Source organism: Thamnophis elegans, chromosome 1, assembly GCF_009769535.1.
Source record: "Thamnophis elegans isolate rThaEle1 chromosome 1, rThaEle1.pri, whole genome shotgun sequence".
Taxonomy (NCBI): domain Eukaryota; kingdom Metazoa; phylum Chordata; class Lepidosauria; order Squamata; family Colubridae; genus Thamnophis; species Thamnophis elegans.
This window is the reverse complement of record NC_045541.1, coordinates 87,096,301-87,113,037: the sequence shown is the minus strand read 5'-3', so window position 1 is coordinate 87,113,037 and position 16,737 is coordinate 87,096,301. Positions and strand designations below refer to the sequence as shown.

Sequence of the window (16,737 nt, the reverse complement as noted above, 5' to 3'; positions counted from 1 at the left end):
TTTCATTTTTTGGTATCTGATTAGGTGTGTGGGTGTGTGTAGCTGCTAAGCTGAATTGATTAGGACCACTTATTTAATGGTGGGACATTTAAATAAACAAACTACATCACTGATAATATCAGCGATATAATATAACATTAAGTCTCATTTGTAATCATTCCAAGATAATATGAATGATACAGTAGCTTACTGTACTCCTGAATAAAGATGCTTAAATATTTTTATTTCCTTCATTTCCAAAACATAGCCAAGCCAAATAAACAAATAAACAAACTACATCACTGATAATATCAGCGATATAATATAACATTAAGTCTCATTTGTAATCATTCCAAGATAATATGAATGATACAGTAGTTTACTGTACTCCTGAATAAAGATGCTTAAATATTTTTATTTCCTTCATTTCCAAAACATAGCCAAGCCAAGCCAATAGTGTCATGTTTTGTCAAAAGAATACTGTTAGGAATACAGGATGTTCTATGTTTTGGAACAGTGCATGAACGTATTTCCTAGAAAGCCTGTATCATATTGGCTGCTATTTTCCCCGGACAAAGAATTTGTCATCTTCAGGAAATACAGCACATTTGGGGGAAAAAAAGATTCTGCTGACATTTTGGAATTATGAGTAGTGATTTGTAAACTAGTATAAAATAATGCTTAAAAGGAGCCTATTAAAGTGCTATATGTCTACTGTAATTCTTTATCTCCATGACAAGTTCTGGAGTTTCTTTTTAAAGACAAGTTTCAGTTAGAAGGAAAAGAAATACTGGAATCTGAAAAAAATCCTGCTTCCCCCCAAATAAATATAAATATAAATAATATAAATATAAATAATATAAATATAAATATAAATAATATAAATATAAATAATAATATAAATATAAATATAAATATAAATATAAATATAAATATAAATATAAATATAAATATAAATATAAATATAAATATAAATATAAATATAAATATAAATATAAATATAAATATAAATATAAATATAAATATAAATATAAATATAAATAATAATATAAATATAAATAATATAAATATAAATATAAATAATATAAATATAAATAATATAAATATAAATATAAATAAACTGCAAGCACCTATGGGGTGGGGAGGGTGGAAGTCAGTGGTGGGATTCAAAAAATGTTATTACCAGTTCTATGGGCGTGACTTTGTAGGCGTCATGCAAAATCTCCATTCCCTCCCCACCTCAAAATTTCCGCTCTCCGCTCTCCAGAACCTGTCAGAACTGGCTAAATACCAGTTCTGTTTTTACATTTTCCCTTGGGTCACTTATAATTTCTTGTTTTTATTTTTTCCCCTCTATTTTTAAATATAAGCAATAGTTGGGGAACCTATAGGGTAAGTTGTTTCAGTAAATAAGAAACAACAATTGGGCCTTGGCAAAGCCTGGGTTACTTATGAGTAATAATTGTTTTCAGCAAACAAAGCAACAGTATAGTAATAACTATTGGGATGATTGTGTAGCTACTTCTAAGAAATTCCTTCAAGTTAACGGGGTGATTGATGAACTGTAAGTGCTTGTATACTGGACTTTGTGTGAAGAATGGTAATTCAAAAACTATAGCGGGAACTTATTAAGAATGTACACATTGAGGCAATACTTCATGTTCTTAGTGGGAGCTTCTAGCTCCAAAAATAAGGACTACGGGAAGTGATTTAAATCTGAACAAACAACGAGCAACTGTCTATCAAACAAAGATGATCTGAAAATTTTAAGGAAACAATAGGCGGGCACGATGGCTCAGTAGTTAAAAACACTGAGACCCAAAAGCTGGGCAACAGGGTGAGCTCCTGTTCCTACCCCAGTTCCTGCCCAGTGCCCACCTAGCAGTTTGAAAGCAGAAGATAAAAGGTAAAGAAGGGAACAATGTTCCATGTGCTTCAGTATATACTCATGCTGGCCTCGTGACCACCGAAGCATCTTCGGACAACATTGGCTCCCTTAGCTAAGAAAGGGGAGGATGATGAATTGGTTTCAATGGCCATCTTCTGCAGTCTGCAGTTCCCATATCATACTTTATGCATTCCTGCAATGGTGTGACTCAACTGTCTTCAGTCAGAGACAGAGGATAATAACAGCAAGACATTTTAAGATTCTCTGTTTGTTTTATGGTGGCAGAATGACCTGAATAATCCCAGTCTCTCTTTCCCTTTTCTTCAAGCAGCAATCAGCCTGGTATACAGTAATTTGGGGTGTGTTTCATTTGAAGCATGTCAATAGTGTTCGTTATTATTTGAAGAGGGGGTGCAGTTATTTTTGTATGTTGGTACGAAGCACAGTAGGCCAGGTGAGATGAGTAATATAAAGTAGGTATCTTTTCAGAACTGGCTGACACCTGATGGAGGAGGAGGAACTGAAAGAAAATTAGAGAGGAAATTTGTTGCCTAAATAATGTTTAAACTCCTAAATGTAAAGAAAAGACTTTCCCAGGAAAAGCAGTGTGATTTTTATAGTGTTTTCCAGGAATTTTTTGCTTTCTTATAGATGCTTCCAGGAAACAGAGGGCCCATGAAGCTGGGATATGATATATTTGGTACAATCATAAATAAATCAGACAAGATGAGAAACAACTAGATTGTGTTCCTGTGGGGTTTTTTTTAAACTTCTTTTTAAATAAGAGCTGAATGAGTTACTTGTTCTGGGAGAAAAGCATAAATTATACATCATTTTTGGGGGACTATTACTTGGACAATTTGCAGAAATGGGTTAAAGTGAATTCTCCCCAATCATCCAGTTGCAGTCCTGATCTATATGGGGGCATCTTGTCTAATTTTGCTCAAAGAGTACAAGGCATGTAATGTTTGCTGAATTGTGCTCTATCTAATCAAAACTGTAAAATACATCATTTTCTCCAATTTTGATTGGCCTGGGTAGTGTTTTTGTAATGTTATGTGAAGACTTAAGAAATTAGCCTTTCCTAGGAGTACTATATCTGGGCTGCAAAACAGCAGGAAATAGGTATAGAAAACTCTGCCTTTTTGCTGCCCTGTGGTAACCATTCAGATAAGGTAGCCTTAGCCTTTCAATCCCAAAGATGGTTAAACATATGAAGGGAGGGAGGGAGGGAGGAGAAAGATACCACACACCAGTGGTGGGTTTACATTTTTTTTTACTACCCGCTGCTGCTATCAATGGTTCGCCTGATCCAGGCCAAACCGGGAGCAACCCACCTCTGCCACATGCTCCTAATATGCAACCTAAATAATGATGCATCATTTTTCTTTTAAACCTTTTAGTGGAAAACCAAACAGCGACCTGGATTGTGAACACCGTCCTTCAGCATCAACAGAAACTAGCTTGGAAGAGATCAGCCCAGAAGCAAAAGCCAAAATAGAAGAGGAAGCTTATAATAAAGGGTGAGAACTTATGTCTTTGCTATAGTAGGACTGGGCATTGTTGACCCTTTTTGTTAACTCTCTGCTGCAAATGTAAATGGATCTACTTGATTTCATTACAATGTACAAAATAAGGTTTTGCAGAAACATCTTCATTGTCTTCTTTCTCCTTACTTTAAAGTTGCCATTTTCAGAGGGAGGCAATTTCTACTCAAATGGTCACAGTTAAAAATTTAATTTGCACTGCCTCTTGTTCAGTGGAAGTTAATTATCAAAGTACCATTTTTTCTTTTGGAGAACTCGGTGCACAAACATTTTAGTTGCTATGGTCATTCATCACCACCTACACATTATACCATAAATACAAGAAGAAAATACAAATTACCTTGGTTTGAAACTCAACAATTTTGTGATGTCAAAGCGTTCTCTCCAAGAATAGAGAAATAGAAGGCACTTTACTGAAATGATTGCCATTTGTTTATCATCAATACTTGTTGCCATAGCAATTATGCCTCTCTCTTAAAAGGGTATAATATATATAATGTCCAAGGTAATATCAATCAAATTACAAAAACCAAGTACTGTACAATTGAAGTATGACTAAACATATATGAGTCATTTGTGACGTTAGCTCATATTTATTGTGTTAAGGAGTTATTTCCAAAGTAAGATGCTTACTGAGATTAATAAAATACAAAAGTAAAATATTTAAATATTTAAACCAGTCTCAAACTGATTCAGACTGTGGGAAGAAATATCCATCTGGTTCAGTTTCAAGCTGGGAGAAAGACACTGGAAACATGGAGGCTGATTGGAAAGAAGGTTTATTGATGAAGCAGAACCACATGAGTTTGTGGTTCTGGGCAGCTGAAAAAATGCAGTTCAGACAGAGTGGTTTATACCTTCTTTGGGCTTTGCACTTGAGTTTCCTATTTTATTGGCTATTGTCTGATTCCTATAGGGTCATGTAGGGGTTATGTAGGGGTCATAGCTGGCTCTATAGGCAAAAGAGGACATGCAAATCCTAGGTATTTGTCTGAGCTAATCTGGTCAGGCCCTGGCTTATTGTTTATTTGAGCTCCCAGGTGAAATTTGGGCTGCTCTGGGATGGTGCAATGAAGGGGCTTGGGTTCTGGAAGGGGTTGGGCAATTCCTATTGGGCTTAATGGCTTTCGTCCCGTGTTGGATCTTGAGTGAAGGGGCTGCTTCTAATCCTACCATTCTGCCTTTCTTCAGACTTTGCTGCAGGGAGTTTCAAAATATCCTATCTTGAATGGATTTCTGCTTGAAGTCTTTGCTTTGCCTATGAATAGAACTATCTAAATATTTGTCTTCCTCTTTCAATAAGCTCTTTATCTCTTTAGTGCTGACATTTGTTGTGGCTATTAAGGAAAGTGGGGGCTGTTTTCTGCCTCAAGCCCCGCCCCCATGTTTCTCCATTTTTCCCTTTGGGAAAATATAATATTCTGACTTTTTAAATATTTCCCAAAATATTTCATTCTTCTAGAAGGGGTAGGCGGTGACTTTCTACAGGACTTTGAAGAGTCAATATGATTTTAGACTGTGGCTAAACTAAGAAATAATGTAATTGGTTTACAACATCAGTGATGCCGGGGGGTGGGGAAAAAGCCTATATAGCTGTCAGTATCTATATACTGTCAGGCCACTTAATAGCCAGTATAATTCATTTTGCATTCCATGGAAGATTTAACAAATGTGATGGCCTAATAAGGGCATAGTTTCAAGATCTTTTGTTTCATTTAGCCATTACTGCATGTGAATAAAAGCCTATGCTTTTCCTTTCTTATATGCCCATTTGTCATGATGCATAAATATTTGAGTACATCTGCATTTCATTTGGTTTACCCTGTGTTGTTATTTGGTATTTACCAAGGCAAATCAAATGATAATTAGATAATTTATTGATGGATTCATCTTACAATCGTATCAAAGAAAATAAAAGTAAAATACGTCTATTTCCAAGGTAAAACAGGGAAAAGAAAATACAAGAATAGATACATTTGAGAAGGCGGTTCTTGACATCGCAATGACACAACATGCAATCTTGGGGCTCCAGTATTGCTGTCGATATCTCTGTTCCTGGACGGTCCTTTTGGACCTAAACTGTTCTGAAGGAACAGTGATAGAGAAGAGCATGTCCTGCTGATCTCAGGGACATCGCAAAGTCCCTAATTGATCCAGGAAAAAGCTCTTTTTTCCAGCTACAAGAGAAGCACCAAAATAGCTGCAGAAGGTTGGGACAAGCCCCTGAAACAGAAGCAGTACAGGAAGACAGTGTGTCGAAATGGTGAGAAAAAAATTATTATTAAAGAAGGAAAAACCCAAAAGACTTGGAGTTTAACATAAAATTGAAGACAGAAGAAACTAAATGGCGAATCAACCCTGGTTTAAAACTATTGTGTTATCTTTTCTACCTTAACTTTGTTTGTTTTCTATGGATAGACTTTTTACAAATGCCTCTTATTTTTAAATTGGACTGGTCTCTTTTTTTCCTTCTATACTTTTTCCATTTTTTGTATTCGTGGATTAAAAGTTTCTTCTCTCCTAAGGCTTGGTCAGAGCGTAATTTTTAAACATTTTTTTCCTCTTCCGGAGCTTGGAGTTTACAGAGAGAGGCAAAAACAGATGGAAAAGAGGTAACACTGCCATCTACTGGCTAGAGGCTTGGCAATATCTGATATAACAAAGCTATAGGCTTTATTTACTGAAAGGATCAGTGGAAAACATTTTGTTTATACTGGTGTTCCTTTGAAAGAAAGAGAAAGCTTTGATTTGAAAAACTCCACTGAATTTGTTTGAAACCTAAAAAGTCTCAGATGTTTTGGCAGTGTTTATAACCTGGAAAATGGCACAATGTGAAGAAGAAAAGGCACTAGCTTTGCAAAGAATTTTAGTAGAAATTTAAAAAGTTTAAATAATCACAGAGAGAATTGAAAAGAGACTTGAAATTATAGATCAAAATACAGAAAGTACGGGGACAGTGATGAAGTTTGACGACAGAGCTCAAAAAATCACAAAGACATATGAAAGTGATAAGAAAATTGTTGACACTGACAGCAAACTGAGAGTGGAGGGAAATGACAAGTGTGAAATATGGAAAGGAGAGATCGATGAACCGGAACTTTATTTCAGATGAAGAAAGGAGAGAAAATTTGGCAGAAATAATGAGAGTAATCTCAGCAGAAGCACTAATGATAACAAAAGCTAAGCTAATAAAACATGCAATGAACAACAAGTTCTTAAGAGAAGTCCACATAAGACTTATCAAGAAAACACTTAGAATACAGACTTTACAAATGGCAAGAGATATTGGACTACACTATTTCTGGAAGGATACAGGATGATGAAATGAAATGTCACAATAAAATTTAGTTAAATGTAGTAAAACTTTGAGTGCTATGTACAATGTAATAATATCTATAGTCAAATAAATGATTAATAATGATAACAAAGCACACTAGATTGATAATATTGATAATATGAAATTTTATACAAACTGTAAGTGGGGATTATGGAGATGATGTTGAAAAGTCTTTTTATAAAAGATAAACAATTCTATATAGAATAGAATATAAAGATGTAATATCATTGGATGATTTCAGGGTTATGTAATGAAATGTCATAATATAAATTTACTTCAAATTTAATATGCCTTATGTTGAAAGGATGTAATAATAGCTAGGCTTTATGGATGTTGAATAATAATTGTAACAATTTGTATACATGTATAATAGATTGATGATACTAATAATGGGAAAAAACATGGAATTGAAAATTATTAGAGAATGTTATCAATGCTAAAATAATAGAATGACTTAGAATAGGATAAAAAATAACTCTTTATTATTGGATATATTGAAGATGATATAATGAATCATTATAATATTAATGGTTACATATTTAGAATACCTTGTCTAAAATGGAGAGCAATAGTGACAATCAAACAAAGGAAGCATAATAACAATGTATACAAATATATCTTGATTGACAATATGTGAATTTTGATAAAATTCAAGTGATGACTATGGAAAGGACGCAAAAAGATCTTGTAACCAATCGACACACTATATGTAGTTGAAGAGGCTTTTATGTTATATGTGTTGTGTGTTTGTGTTTGTTTGAAAATAAAATTTTTATTTAAAAAAATAGATACATTTGTGCTAAATACAAAAATCAGTGCTCAGATAAATACCTGTGTTTAATATACCAATCTGTTTACTAAAATTGATTCTTAGCTGAATTGCCTTGTCTATAAACTTAACAGTTCTGCTAACAATGTACAGAACAATGTACATGCGCATGAGCTCAAAAGCCTGATTGGGCTTGTTATCCGGGGAGGTCTTATTTTCTGAGAAATAGGATATATATATATTTGTATTTGTGCTGATAAATAAATAAAGGAAGACTAGTATAGATCTATTTCAAGCTATTTAGCTCTCATCAGCTAGCCATACCCTTATTGGGAATCGAACCTGTGCTGTATTGCCTGTTAGGCAGATGTGTTAACCACTGAGCTACAGGGCTCAATTCCTTATCAGCCAAGCCAGGGTGAAAGGTATATATTTAAAGTCACAACCCCTGGTATGCCCAAATATATCAGGATATATATACCGTATATACTCGAGTATAGGCCGACCCGAATATAAGCCGAGGCACCTAATTTTACCACAAAAAACTGGAAAAGTTATTGACTCGAGTATAAGCCTAGGGTGGGAAATGCAGCAGCTACCGGTAATGATGTCCCGTGCAGCCGCGGGAGCGATGTCCCGCCTCCTATGACACATGGCACAGTGATTCCTATCATTGGATCACTGTACCAGAGGAGGTGGACATCGCTATGTGGCTGCTTGCCATAACAAGGAGGAGGTGGGACATTGTTGCAGAGTGGCAGGAGGGGGAGGAAGGGGAATCGTGAGACAGCCCTGCATTACATTAGAACGTGAGGAGGGGGGATGGTGCGGTGCGCGCTGCGCAGCAAACTGACACAGAGGGGAAACTCACAGGGGCGCCGGGCCATTCACGAGCGTCACCCAGCGGCATGGCCCCACCCCTTTTTCTCCTCCATTTCGGGCAAATTTTTCACTGACTCGAGTATAAGCCGAGGCAGCTTTTTTCAGCCCAAAAAGTGGGCTGAAAAACTCGGCTTATACTTGAGTATATACGGTAAATATATTATTCACGATGTATAATTCAAGTAATTGAGAACAATTCAAATTTAGAGAGGGGCAATACATTTTAAATCTTTTCTTCAACCCCAGATCTAAAATCAGATTAGATTTTAGGGACTTCATATTTCCATCAATATTCTGGATGCAGGCATCATAAAAATAAACTGAATCCTCACTGTTGCTTTTGTTCCTAAAAGTGTACACTTCCTTATTCTGGTCCATGAATCCATACATCAGGAATGAATACATTTGTTGTTCAGTTACCAAGTCGTGTCTGACTCTTCGCAACCCCATGGACCAAGTAATAAATGTGACCTTCCATATATCAAGAATTTCAATGTTCTGGAAGTCAATAATTTATGGACAGGGGGTCCTAAAACAGAAACGACACATAATACAATTAAGAAATTGATTCTGTTTTTCTGTGGTCTTTTTCTTTTCTTTTAAGGAAATAAAATTCTGAGTTTGCCAATGGATTTGGTGGCACAAAAGAATAGAGCTGAACTGAATTGTGGTTTCCCAAGCTGCATTCAATTTTCATCTCACCAGTAACATACTAGCCATCGCTATATTATTTTTTATAAAATTAGGGAGGTTTAAAATGTTCATTAAACTGTTTCCTTGTCCCTGAAAATATCCAAATTGTCTCCTTTTAGTTCTTTTAGGAAAGATCTGAACTGCCCCTCCCCAATCAGTTAAGCTATTGATTTCAGAGAAGTTCTTTCAGCTCTAATCTTATCATGAATCTATACTTACAGCTATCAGGAAGGTCTAAAGAAAAACAAGGAAAGTGAAGAGTTGAAAGAGAGTGAAGAGAAAATCCATGAAAAAATCAAGGATTTTTTGCCCATGGAAAATGATAAGATTAGCAAGCCACAGAGGTAAGGACATTGCTTATTCATAATGTAAAGGAGACTTTTTTTTCTGATTAAACAGCTATTCCTATGTGGAATGTCCAACAATTGAATAGTACTTTAATCCTGATCCTGATTTATTGAATAGATCATGATTAGGATTAAAGTACTGTAGTTTATTTTCTGTTACTGTTTTTTTTAAATACTAGACTAAAACAAAACATGCCAACCCTTTTTTTTGCATTTGTAAAACAGAAGGTTTGGTATAAATGTTACAGAAATTTATACAGAAATAATTCTGTGTGACAAGACAGGCTAATTCCTTTTGCAGATCATTCATCTGTTACTTTAAAAACAAAACATAACAGGTTACTTAGAAAAAAGATTTGGTAGAAGGGGCATTCCTGAAGAAGAAATGCATGATTCTTGGTCAAACACTGCTAAAAAAAAAATCTGAGAAATCTTTTAGTTCATATAATCATTGGGAGGAAGGGAGTATGTTTATGTAGTTTTTGTGATATTGTGTTAGGCTCCTGGTAGTCTATGGATTTCTATATATGTTTTTGTGAAATAAAATGAATGTTGGGTTTGGGTCTCCTGCTAGAGCAGGGGGTTGGACTACAAGACCTTCAAAGATATTTTTAACTCTTTTATTCTGTACTCTGATTTTTTTTAAATTATAAAGTGATTATAGCCATTGAGAACTTTGGTGGATTTGAGTATGTAGTAACAATTTTTGACTGTAGCACAGGTTCTGTATTTGCTGTTTATATTGCTACTTTGTTCTTCTTTCTAATGCCATTAATCTAAACATTAGAAAGAGACTTGTAGATTATATAAACCTTAGATTTGAGCAAACAAGAGAATCCAAATGGATAACAAAGAATTGCTGCCATAATGCAGACCACCCATATTCAGCACAAGACTCAATAAATCAAATATTAAGTCAGAGTCTTAAAGGAGATGGTAGCATTGTAGGCAGTAGAAACATTGTGATTCGGAATGCTTCCAAAAAACTCATTTTATCATTTTTATTTACCCCCCCCCCCCTGTTTTACAGCAAACTTGAAGTTGTTATCCATTATGTACAGATACTGTATCCCAAACTGCATAAACACTGGAATGTGCTCTGGATTGTAGCAGCCATTATTACAGTTTTTGCTGTAGTGCTGGGGACCTCCTGTTTATACAATTACTTCTTCTCCTATACGGAGAAATCAGATGGAGCCCAAGTGAAACCTGCCTGTTCTGCTGCCCATCGGTATTCTTGGGGAAATTCAGGACTGCAACATGACCAGTAATAAAATCATACCTGGGGGGGGGGGGGAAGAACCCATTGAAGAGACACCAGGAATAACCCTTTTCAAAACTTGAGATGAACAATGCAGATTGCTGTCGCTCCTGTGATGAGTATATGTAATCAACAACCCACTGCTTTCTTTTATGTCATCAGTTTTGTGAATGCATTGTGTTTTTTAATTATCCAGCCACGCCAGCCAATAAATCTTGTTTTCTCTGTTATGGTAATTGTTATTTGATTGATATGCCTAATATTAGAAAAATTATATGGGAAATACAAAAATAGCAGTCAGTGGAATGTAAAGTCCATTCCTTCTACGGAATGTCACAACAGACTTCCTGCTATATAAATGTTAGGATTAATTCTTCCTATAAATTTCAGTTTGGCTCCTGCTCACTAACATCTTAGAGGTCTGAATTTGATTTCACAATCACACAGATGAGCTAATGCTAAAACTGCAAAACACTGAAATGTTTTCTTATAGGTCGATTCCATACTTATGAGACAAGACCCTTGCTACCTCACCACAAAAATAGGTGAAATGTAGGCTGGGGGCATGTATTTTTGTTAATTATTTTTTTAAAGTGAAACTTTACAAAAACTACATCTGTAAAGTTCTACCATGTTCCAATAATATGAAATAATATTGTAGTAATAGGCTCACAGATCATACTAATCCATATTTATTTTATTGCATTTTATTGAATAAACATTTTTTTAAAAAAATCGTGTGAAAATGCTGTTAACACCTCAACAGCAAAACTCCTTCATATTCTGTAGTGAACATTAACATGCACAATTAAATCTAAATGTCTGGAACAAAAGACAGCTTCTAGTAAGTTGGCAGGAGATGCTGTGTGGTATGTGCTTTCTGCTCCTTGGAATCAGAAGAGAGGATTTTTGTTCCTGAAAGTATAAATAGATTTCCTGACACAATTCAAAGTTAGGAAACATCAAATTGCAGGCATAACCACGCATTAAGTAAAAGTCAACTGAGTAGCACAAATAGAAGTGGTTAAAGATCAGAGTGAAAGAATGGCTCACAGTTCGGGCATTCCTTTCTGGTTCATTTCAGCTACTGGAATGCAAAGAAGCCCCAGAGCATATTTTTTACTAATTTGTAAAATTGTTTATTGGCAAAAGCATTATGCCTGCTGAGAGCATGTTGCTTTAGCTCTTCTCACAAATTTACTTGAATTATTTAGTGTTTGAAAGGGGCCATTTGACAAAAACATTCAGGATATGAACTTTTCTTTGAAGTATGTATGAGGGTGAGGTTCTGTCCTACCTCACGTGATTTGATGTAAGTGACTTGTGGTCCAGGGCTAATAGGCAGTTTGTAGTCTCCAGAATCCCCTAGATCAGGAATGTCAAACTTGTGTCATCATGTCATCATCACATGACGTATCACGACTTTCCCCCCCTTTGCTAAACCGGGGGGGGGGCATGGCCAGCGCATGACACATCTGCCCCACGGGCTGTGAGTTTGACACCCTTGCCCTAGATGGTGCCATCAATCCAGCATGAAAAATCAGGCAAGTTCCAGCAGCATTTGGGGGAAGGCTTTGTTTTGCCCCATAGCTGCTAAATGGATATGACAAATCTCTTTAAGGCTTAAAAGTACTTATTAAAAGTACTTATTTAGATCTTCACATTTTCCAAATTTCAACAAACAAACAAACAATTGTGCAATTGTGTCACCCACAATGTTGTCAGAATATCTCTGCAAAATTCAGGTTGAAGCACATCACAAAACAGAGATCCCATATGGGAAAAACAAAATGTACCATTCTATTCTACACCTTGAGAAGTACAAAAATGCAGAGTCCAGAGTGAAATTTCACCCTAGATTACTGGACATCTGTCCTTCAATATAATAAGCAGGAAATAGGTATGAAATTGTTTGAAGTAGAAGCTTCTCCAAAATATAATTTGTAAGTTTTATGTTAAGTAGTTTTCAATACCTAGAGGTTAATAAGTGAAGTGGCTACCACTGATGATCAACACAACTTGGTGTATAATTTTAGCATTGGATCAATCTCTAAATGGCCATAGGTAAATAAAATAATGGCATTAAGCATGTTCAGTAAGGCTAGTGAGAATGTGTATTATTGACTGTCAAACTGGAAGAGCGAATGAAAGAGGCTAAGGAATCAAAACCAACTGCTGTCCTTTGAATTAAGTAACTTCACTAATAAGATATATCTACAATGCAGTTTTCATTTCATGTAACAAAAAAGATCATGAAATGCTTTATACACAAAATGTTAAGCATGTTTACTCAAATTGAGAATTAATGGACAAATTAAAAAATGTTGGAATAATTGATTCATCCTAGAGAGTAGAATATTATATGCAAAGTGAATGATTGTCTTTACAAGGCAAAGTACTGAGATAGTTTTTTTCTTCAGCTGTCTCCAGACTATTACTTTTTCATTAATATGATTTGAAGTCACCTATAATTATAATGCTTAAAATTAGTTCATTGGTGGTTATTGGAAGAATGAGAAACAAATAAGTAACCCTCTTTTGTGATTTTTTTTAAAAACCAGATCCTTAGTTTCAGTACTACATCAGAACATAGACTTTTTATATTTTCAAATTTATAGGATTTATACACATAATTGACTAGATCAACTTACTCCATTTGCACCGAATAAGTGCTATTTCAAGGTTTGGTTGGTTGGGGGTATTTTTCCTGAAGTGCAATATTTATTTATTTGGCTTTAACAAGACACATTTGTTTCTTGTGCACAGCATTGGTATTTTAAGTAGGACGAATTCAAGAGTCATTATTTTTTTGTTTAAAACTTGTAAGACTTTGCACAGGTGTGCTAGTATTGTACTGTATAGCATCACATACTTGAGTTTTGGAAATAAAGACATTGTTTCAGAATCCTTTGAGTTACTCGTATGTGATTTATACATTTGGTGTTTGTTCATATAATAGCAATTCCTGTAGAGAACACATTTAGAATAGAAGAATAGAGTAGAATAGAATAGAAAATTTAGTGTCACTTTAAATGTACACTAATCAGCATACATTAAAATGAAATTTCATTGCATTGCATTCAGCTCTCAAACCATTAGATAACCATTATGCTTATATCCACATACACACACATGTATGACACAGAAAATTTTTAGTATGAACATGCTAAGATCTTAATTCTGCCAGATTCTGCTTTATTAGCATAGAATAAACACTGAAGTTTACAATTGTTCTGTCTTCATAGATAGGAGCCTTGCCCATAAACCGACAAGGAAGCAAAAAATGATGATTATTCATTTTCAGACTTCCTTTGTGTTTTAAAGAACATTTTGTTGTCTGAGGCAAAGCAAGTGGTATCTCCTTCCACAGGATACACCATACTTAAGGCAATTTTGGAAAAGAGGTCAGAAAACCGACCAAACATTACTTTTGATCCCTACTATATTCAAAATTACTTTGACTTAATGCATTTGGGAAATGATATGATTAAATGTTGCTCAATCAGAACTCCCTCAACTAGAATGGTGACAGAAGCTGGGATTTGTGGTTAAATAACCCCTGGAAGCATTGTTTCTCCAGTCTTAAGCTACATAATGGTATCAAATACTAATAGTTAAAGTTGATAGGACTCCCAAATTTTAGAAATTTTAGAATGTGGTCAAGTAGCATAGTGTGGAGAACAGACTGTCTGGTAAGAGACACATAAAATAGATTTTTTAGCACACCTGTCTACTGAAAAATAACAAAAACATTAATTATCTAACTTAAATATAGCTAAAATACATATAATTCTATTGATAACAGATAGGGTATTAAAACAGATGGGACTTGGGAAATTAAAAGCTCACCTTAGGTACAGATTTTGGGCTTCACAAGAAATGGAGGATCTCTTCTTTGGCAATTTCTTAATTCTGGGAGGAGCAACTAAAACTGGCATATACAAGTATGTGTATTTAATTTGGATGTTTTTTTTTTTAATTTTTAAAAAAGATTTTATTGGTAAAACGAAAATACAACATCCATAACTTGTAAAAAACAATACAACTACATTTCGAGATATTCCCATACTATCAAATCATTATAAACATCAAAGGTTAGGTATCTTATTCCTTCCCTCCCTCTTCTCTTCCCTCATTTCTTCTTTTCCATACCCTTTTCTTCCCTCCCCCCCCTTACTTCCTTCTCCCCTGCCTTCCCTCCTTTCTTTTCTCCTTTCCTCCTTTCCTTCCCCCTCCTTTCCCTCCCTCGGTCCCCCCCTCCTTCTCACATACCTTTCCTCCTTCCCTTCCTCTTTCCCTCCTCCTTCCTTTTCTCTTAATCTCCCTCCTTTCCTCCCTCCTTCCTTCCTTCCTTTCAACTCTCCTTCTCTCTTTCTTTCCGTCCCTCTTTCCCTCTTTACTACCCTCTCCTCTTCCCTCCCTCCTTCCTCCCCTGGTTTCTTCTCTTTCTTCTCTCCTTCTTTCTTCCCACCTTCTTTCCCTTCTCTTCTTTCTCTTCCTCCTCCTTATCCTTCCCCCCTTCTTCTGCCTTTCCTGTTCCTCTCCTTTCTCCTCTCCATCCTGACTTCCCTACTATCCTCCTTCCCTCCCCTCTAACCTTTGTTACATTAACATATTTTCCTCTGCTGAGGACAACCTGGTTCTCTTTTCCTTTCCTTGCTTAAGGAGGCAAGGATTGTAAATCCTCTCGCCTCATCTAAAATGAAGTTTAATTGCTAATTCCAAGCAGGTAGTTATAGCGGATTTCCTATCAGCTTTTTTAAGTTTTCCCAACATTGTGGTCTAACCAAATTGCTCGACAGTGGGTTCTCACCCCTAATACATTTCTCCTTTCGCTTATCTCTCAGTTGTTGTATATTGTTCATTTGAGTTATTGGTTTAATCGTATTAGGTTAGTCAGCTATCTCTTTTTGTGTCTAAGTCTTCACTGACTCATCAAGCCATTTGTACAGCTTCTCCCAGACTGTATAAAAGTCTGTATCTTCTTTGTCGTTAATTCGCATCGTCAATCTGTTCATTTCTGCTAGTTCTAAAATTTTATTCATCACCATAGTGTTGGTGGGGGCATTTTCACTCTTCCAGCACTGTGCGTAAACAATCCTTGACGCTGTCAGAATATGGACTAGGAGGTATTGATTAGATTTGCATATTTTTTGATCTATTATCCCTAATAAGAAAGTTTCCGGCTTAAGACATAGTTTAATTGACAAGATTCCATTCAGCCATCCTAGTATTTGCTTCCAATACGCTTTGGCAACCGGACACGTCCACCACATATGGTAGAACGTGCCCAGCACTGTTTTACATTTCCAGCATATGGCCGAAACTTTTGAAGACATTTTCGCCAGTCTCGTCGGTGGGAGATGCCAGCGTTAGAACATTTTATATATATTTTCTTTATAGGCCGTCGATTTTGTCAATTTTAGGTTCCATTCCCAGACTCTTTCCCAGTCGTCTAGGTCTATTGTGTGGCCGATGTTTTGGGCCCAGGTTACCATGACTTCTTTTACTCTTTCTGCTTCCATTTTTCGAATCAGTAAGCAGATGTATATTTTTGAAATTAGTTTCTCATCTGGGCCAATTAAAATTTTATCTAATTCCTGGTTCTTGTTCTGGAAGCCGGGTTGTGCTAGATCGAATTTGTGTTTGTTCTGAATTTGAAGATATGGCCACCAATCGATGTTTATTCCCTTATCAGCCAAATTTTCCCTGGGATTTAGTTTGTTTTGGTCGTCTAGCAACTGTTGGTAGGTAACAATTTTATCCAGATTTATCAAATTCGGGTATATCAGGGCTTCCGTCGGAGATATCCATTTAGGTAGTTGCGTGTAGTATCTCCTTCTAATTTCCAGCCAGTCCTTAATTAATACCCCCCTTAAATGGTGTCTACTAAAGTAATTGTGGATTTTATTTCCCTCGCACCATAAGTAGTTGTGCCACCCGTATTGCAGGTCGTGGCCCTCTATTGTTAAGATTCTTTTATTAGCTAACATTACCCATTCTTTTATCCACATAGTTGTTGCTGCTTGATGAT

The 16,737-nt window shown here is 35.7% G+C and overlaps 1 protein-coding gene across 1 annotated transcript in view; it reads left to right on the top strand.

The window, feature by feature from the left end:
- The window catches only part of MRVI1 (murine retrovirus integration site 1 homolog), a 44,974-nt gene extending 32,882 nt beyond the window's left edge, over nucleotides 1-12,092 (top strand). The window contains exons 17-19 of the mRNA XM_032209082.1: nucleotides 3,271-3,390; nucleotides 9,317-9,439; nucleotides 10,473-12,092. Of these exons, the coding sequence (XP_032064973.1) occupies nucleotides 3,271-3,390; nucleotides 9,317-9,439; nucleotides 10,473-10,713 (484 nt within the window). The 3' untranslated portion in view covers nucleotides 10,714-12,092. The remainder of the gene's footprint in view (nucleotides 1-3,270; nucleotides 3,391-9,316; nucleotides 9,440-10,472) is intronic.
- The last annotated feature ends 4,645 nt before the right edge of the window (nucleotides 12,093-16,737 follow it).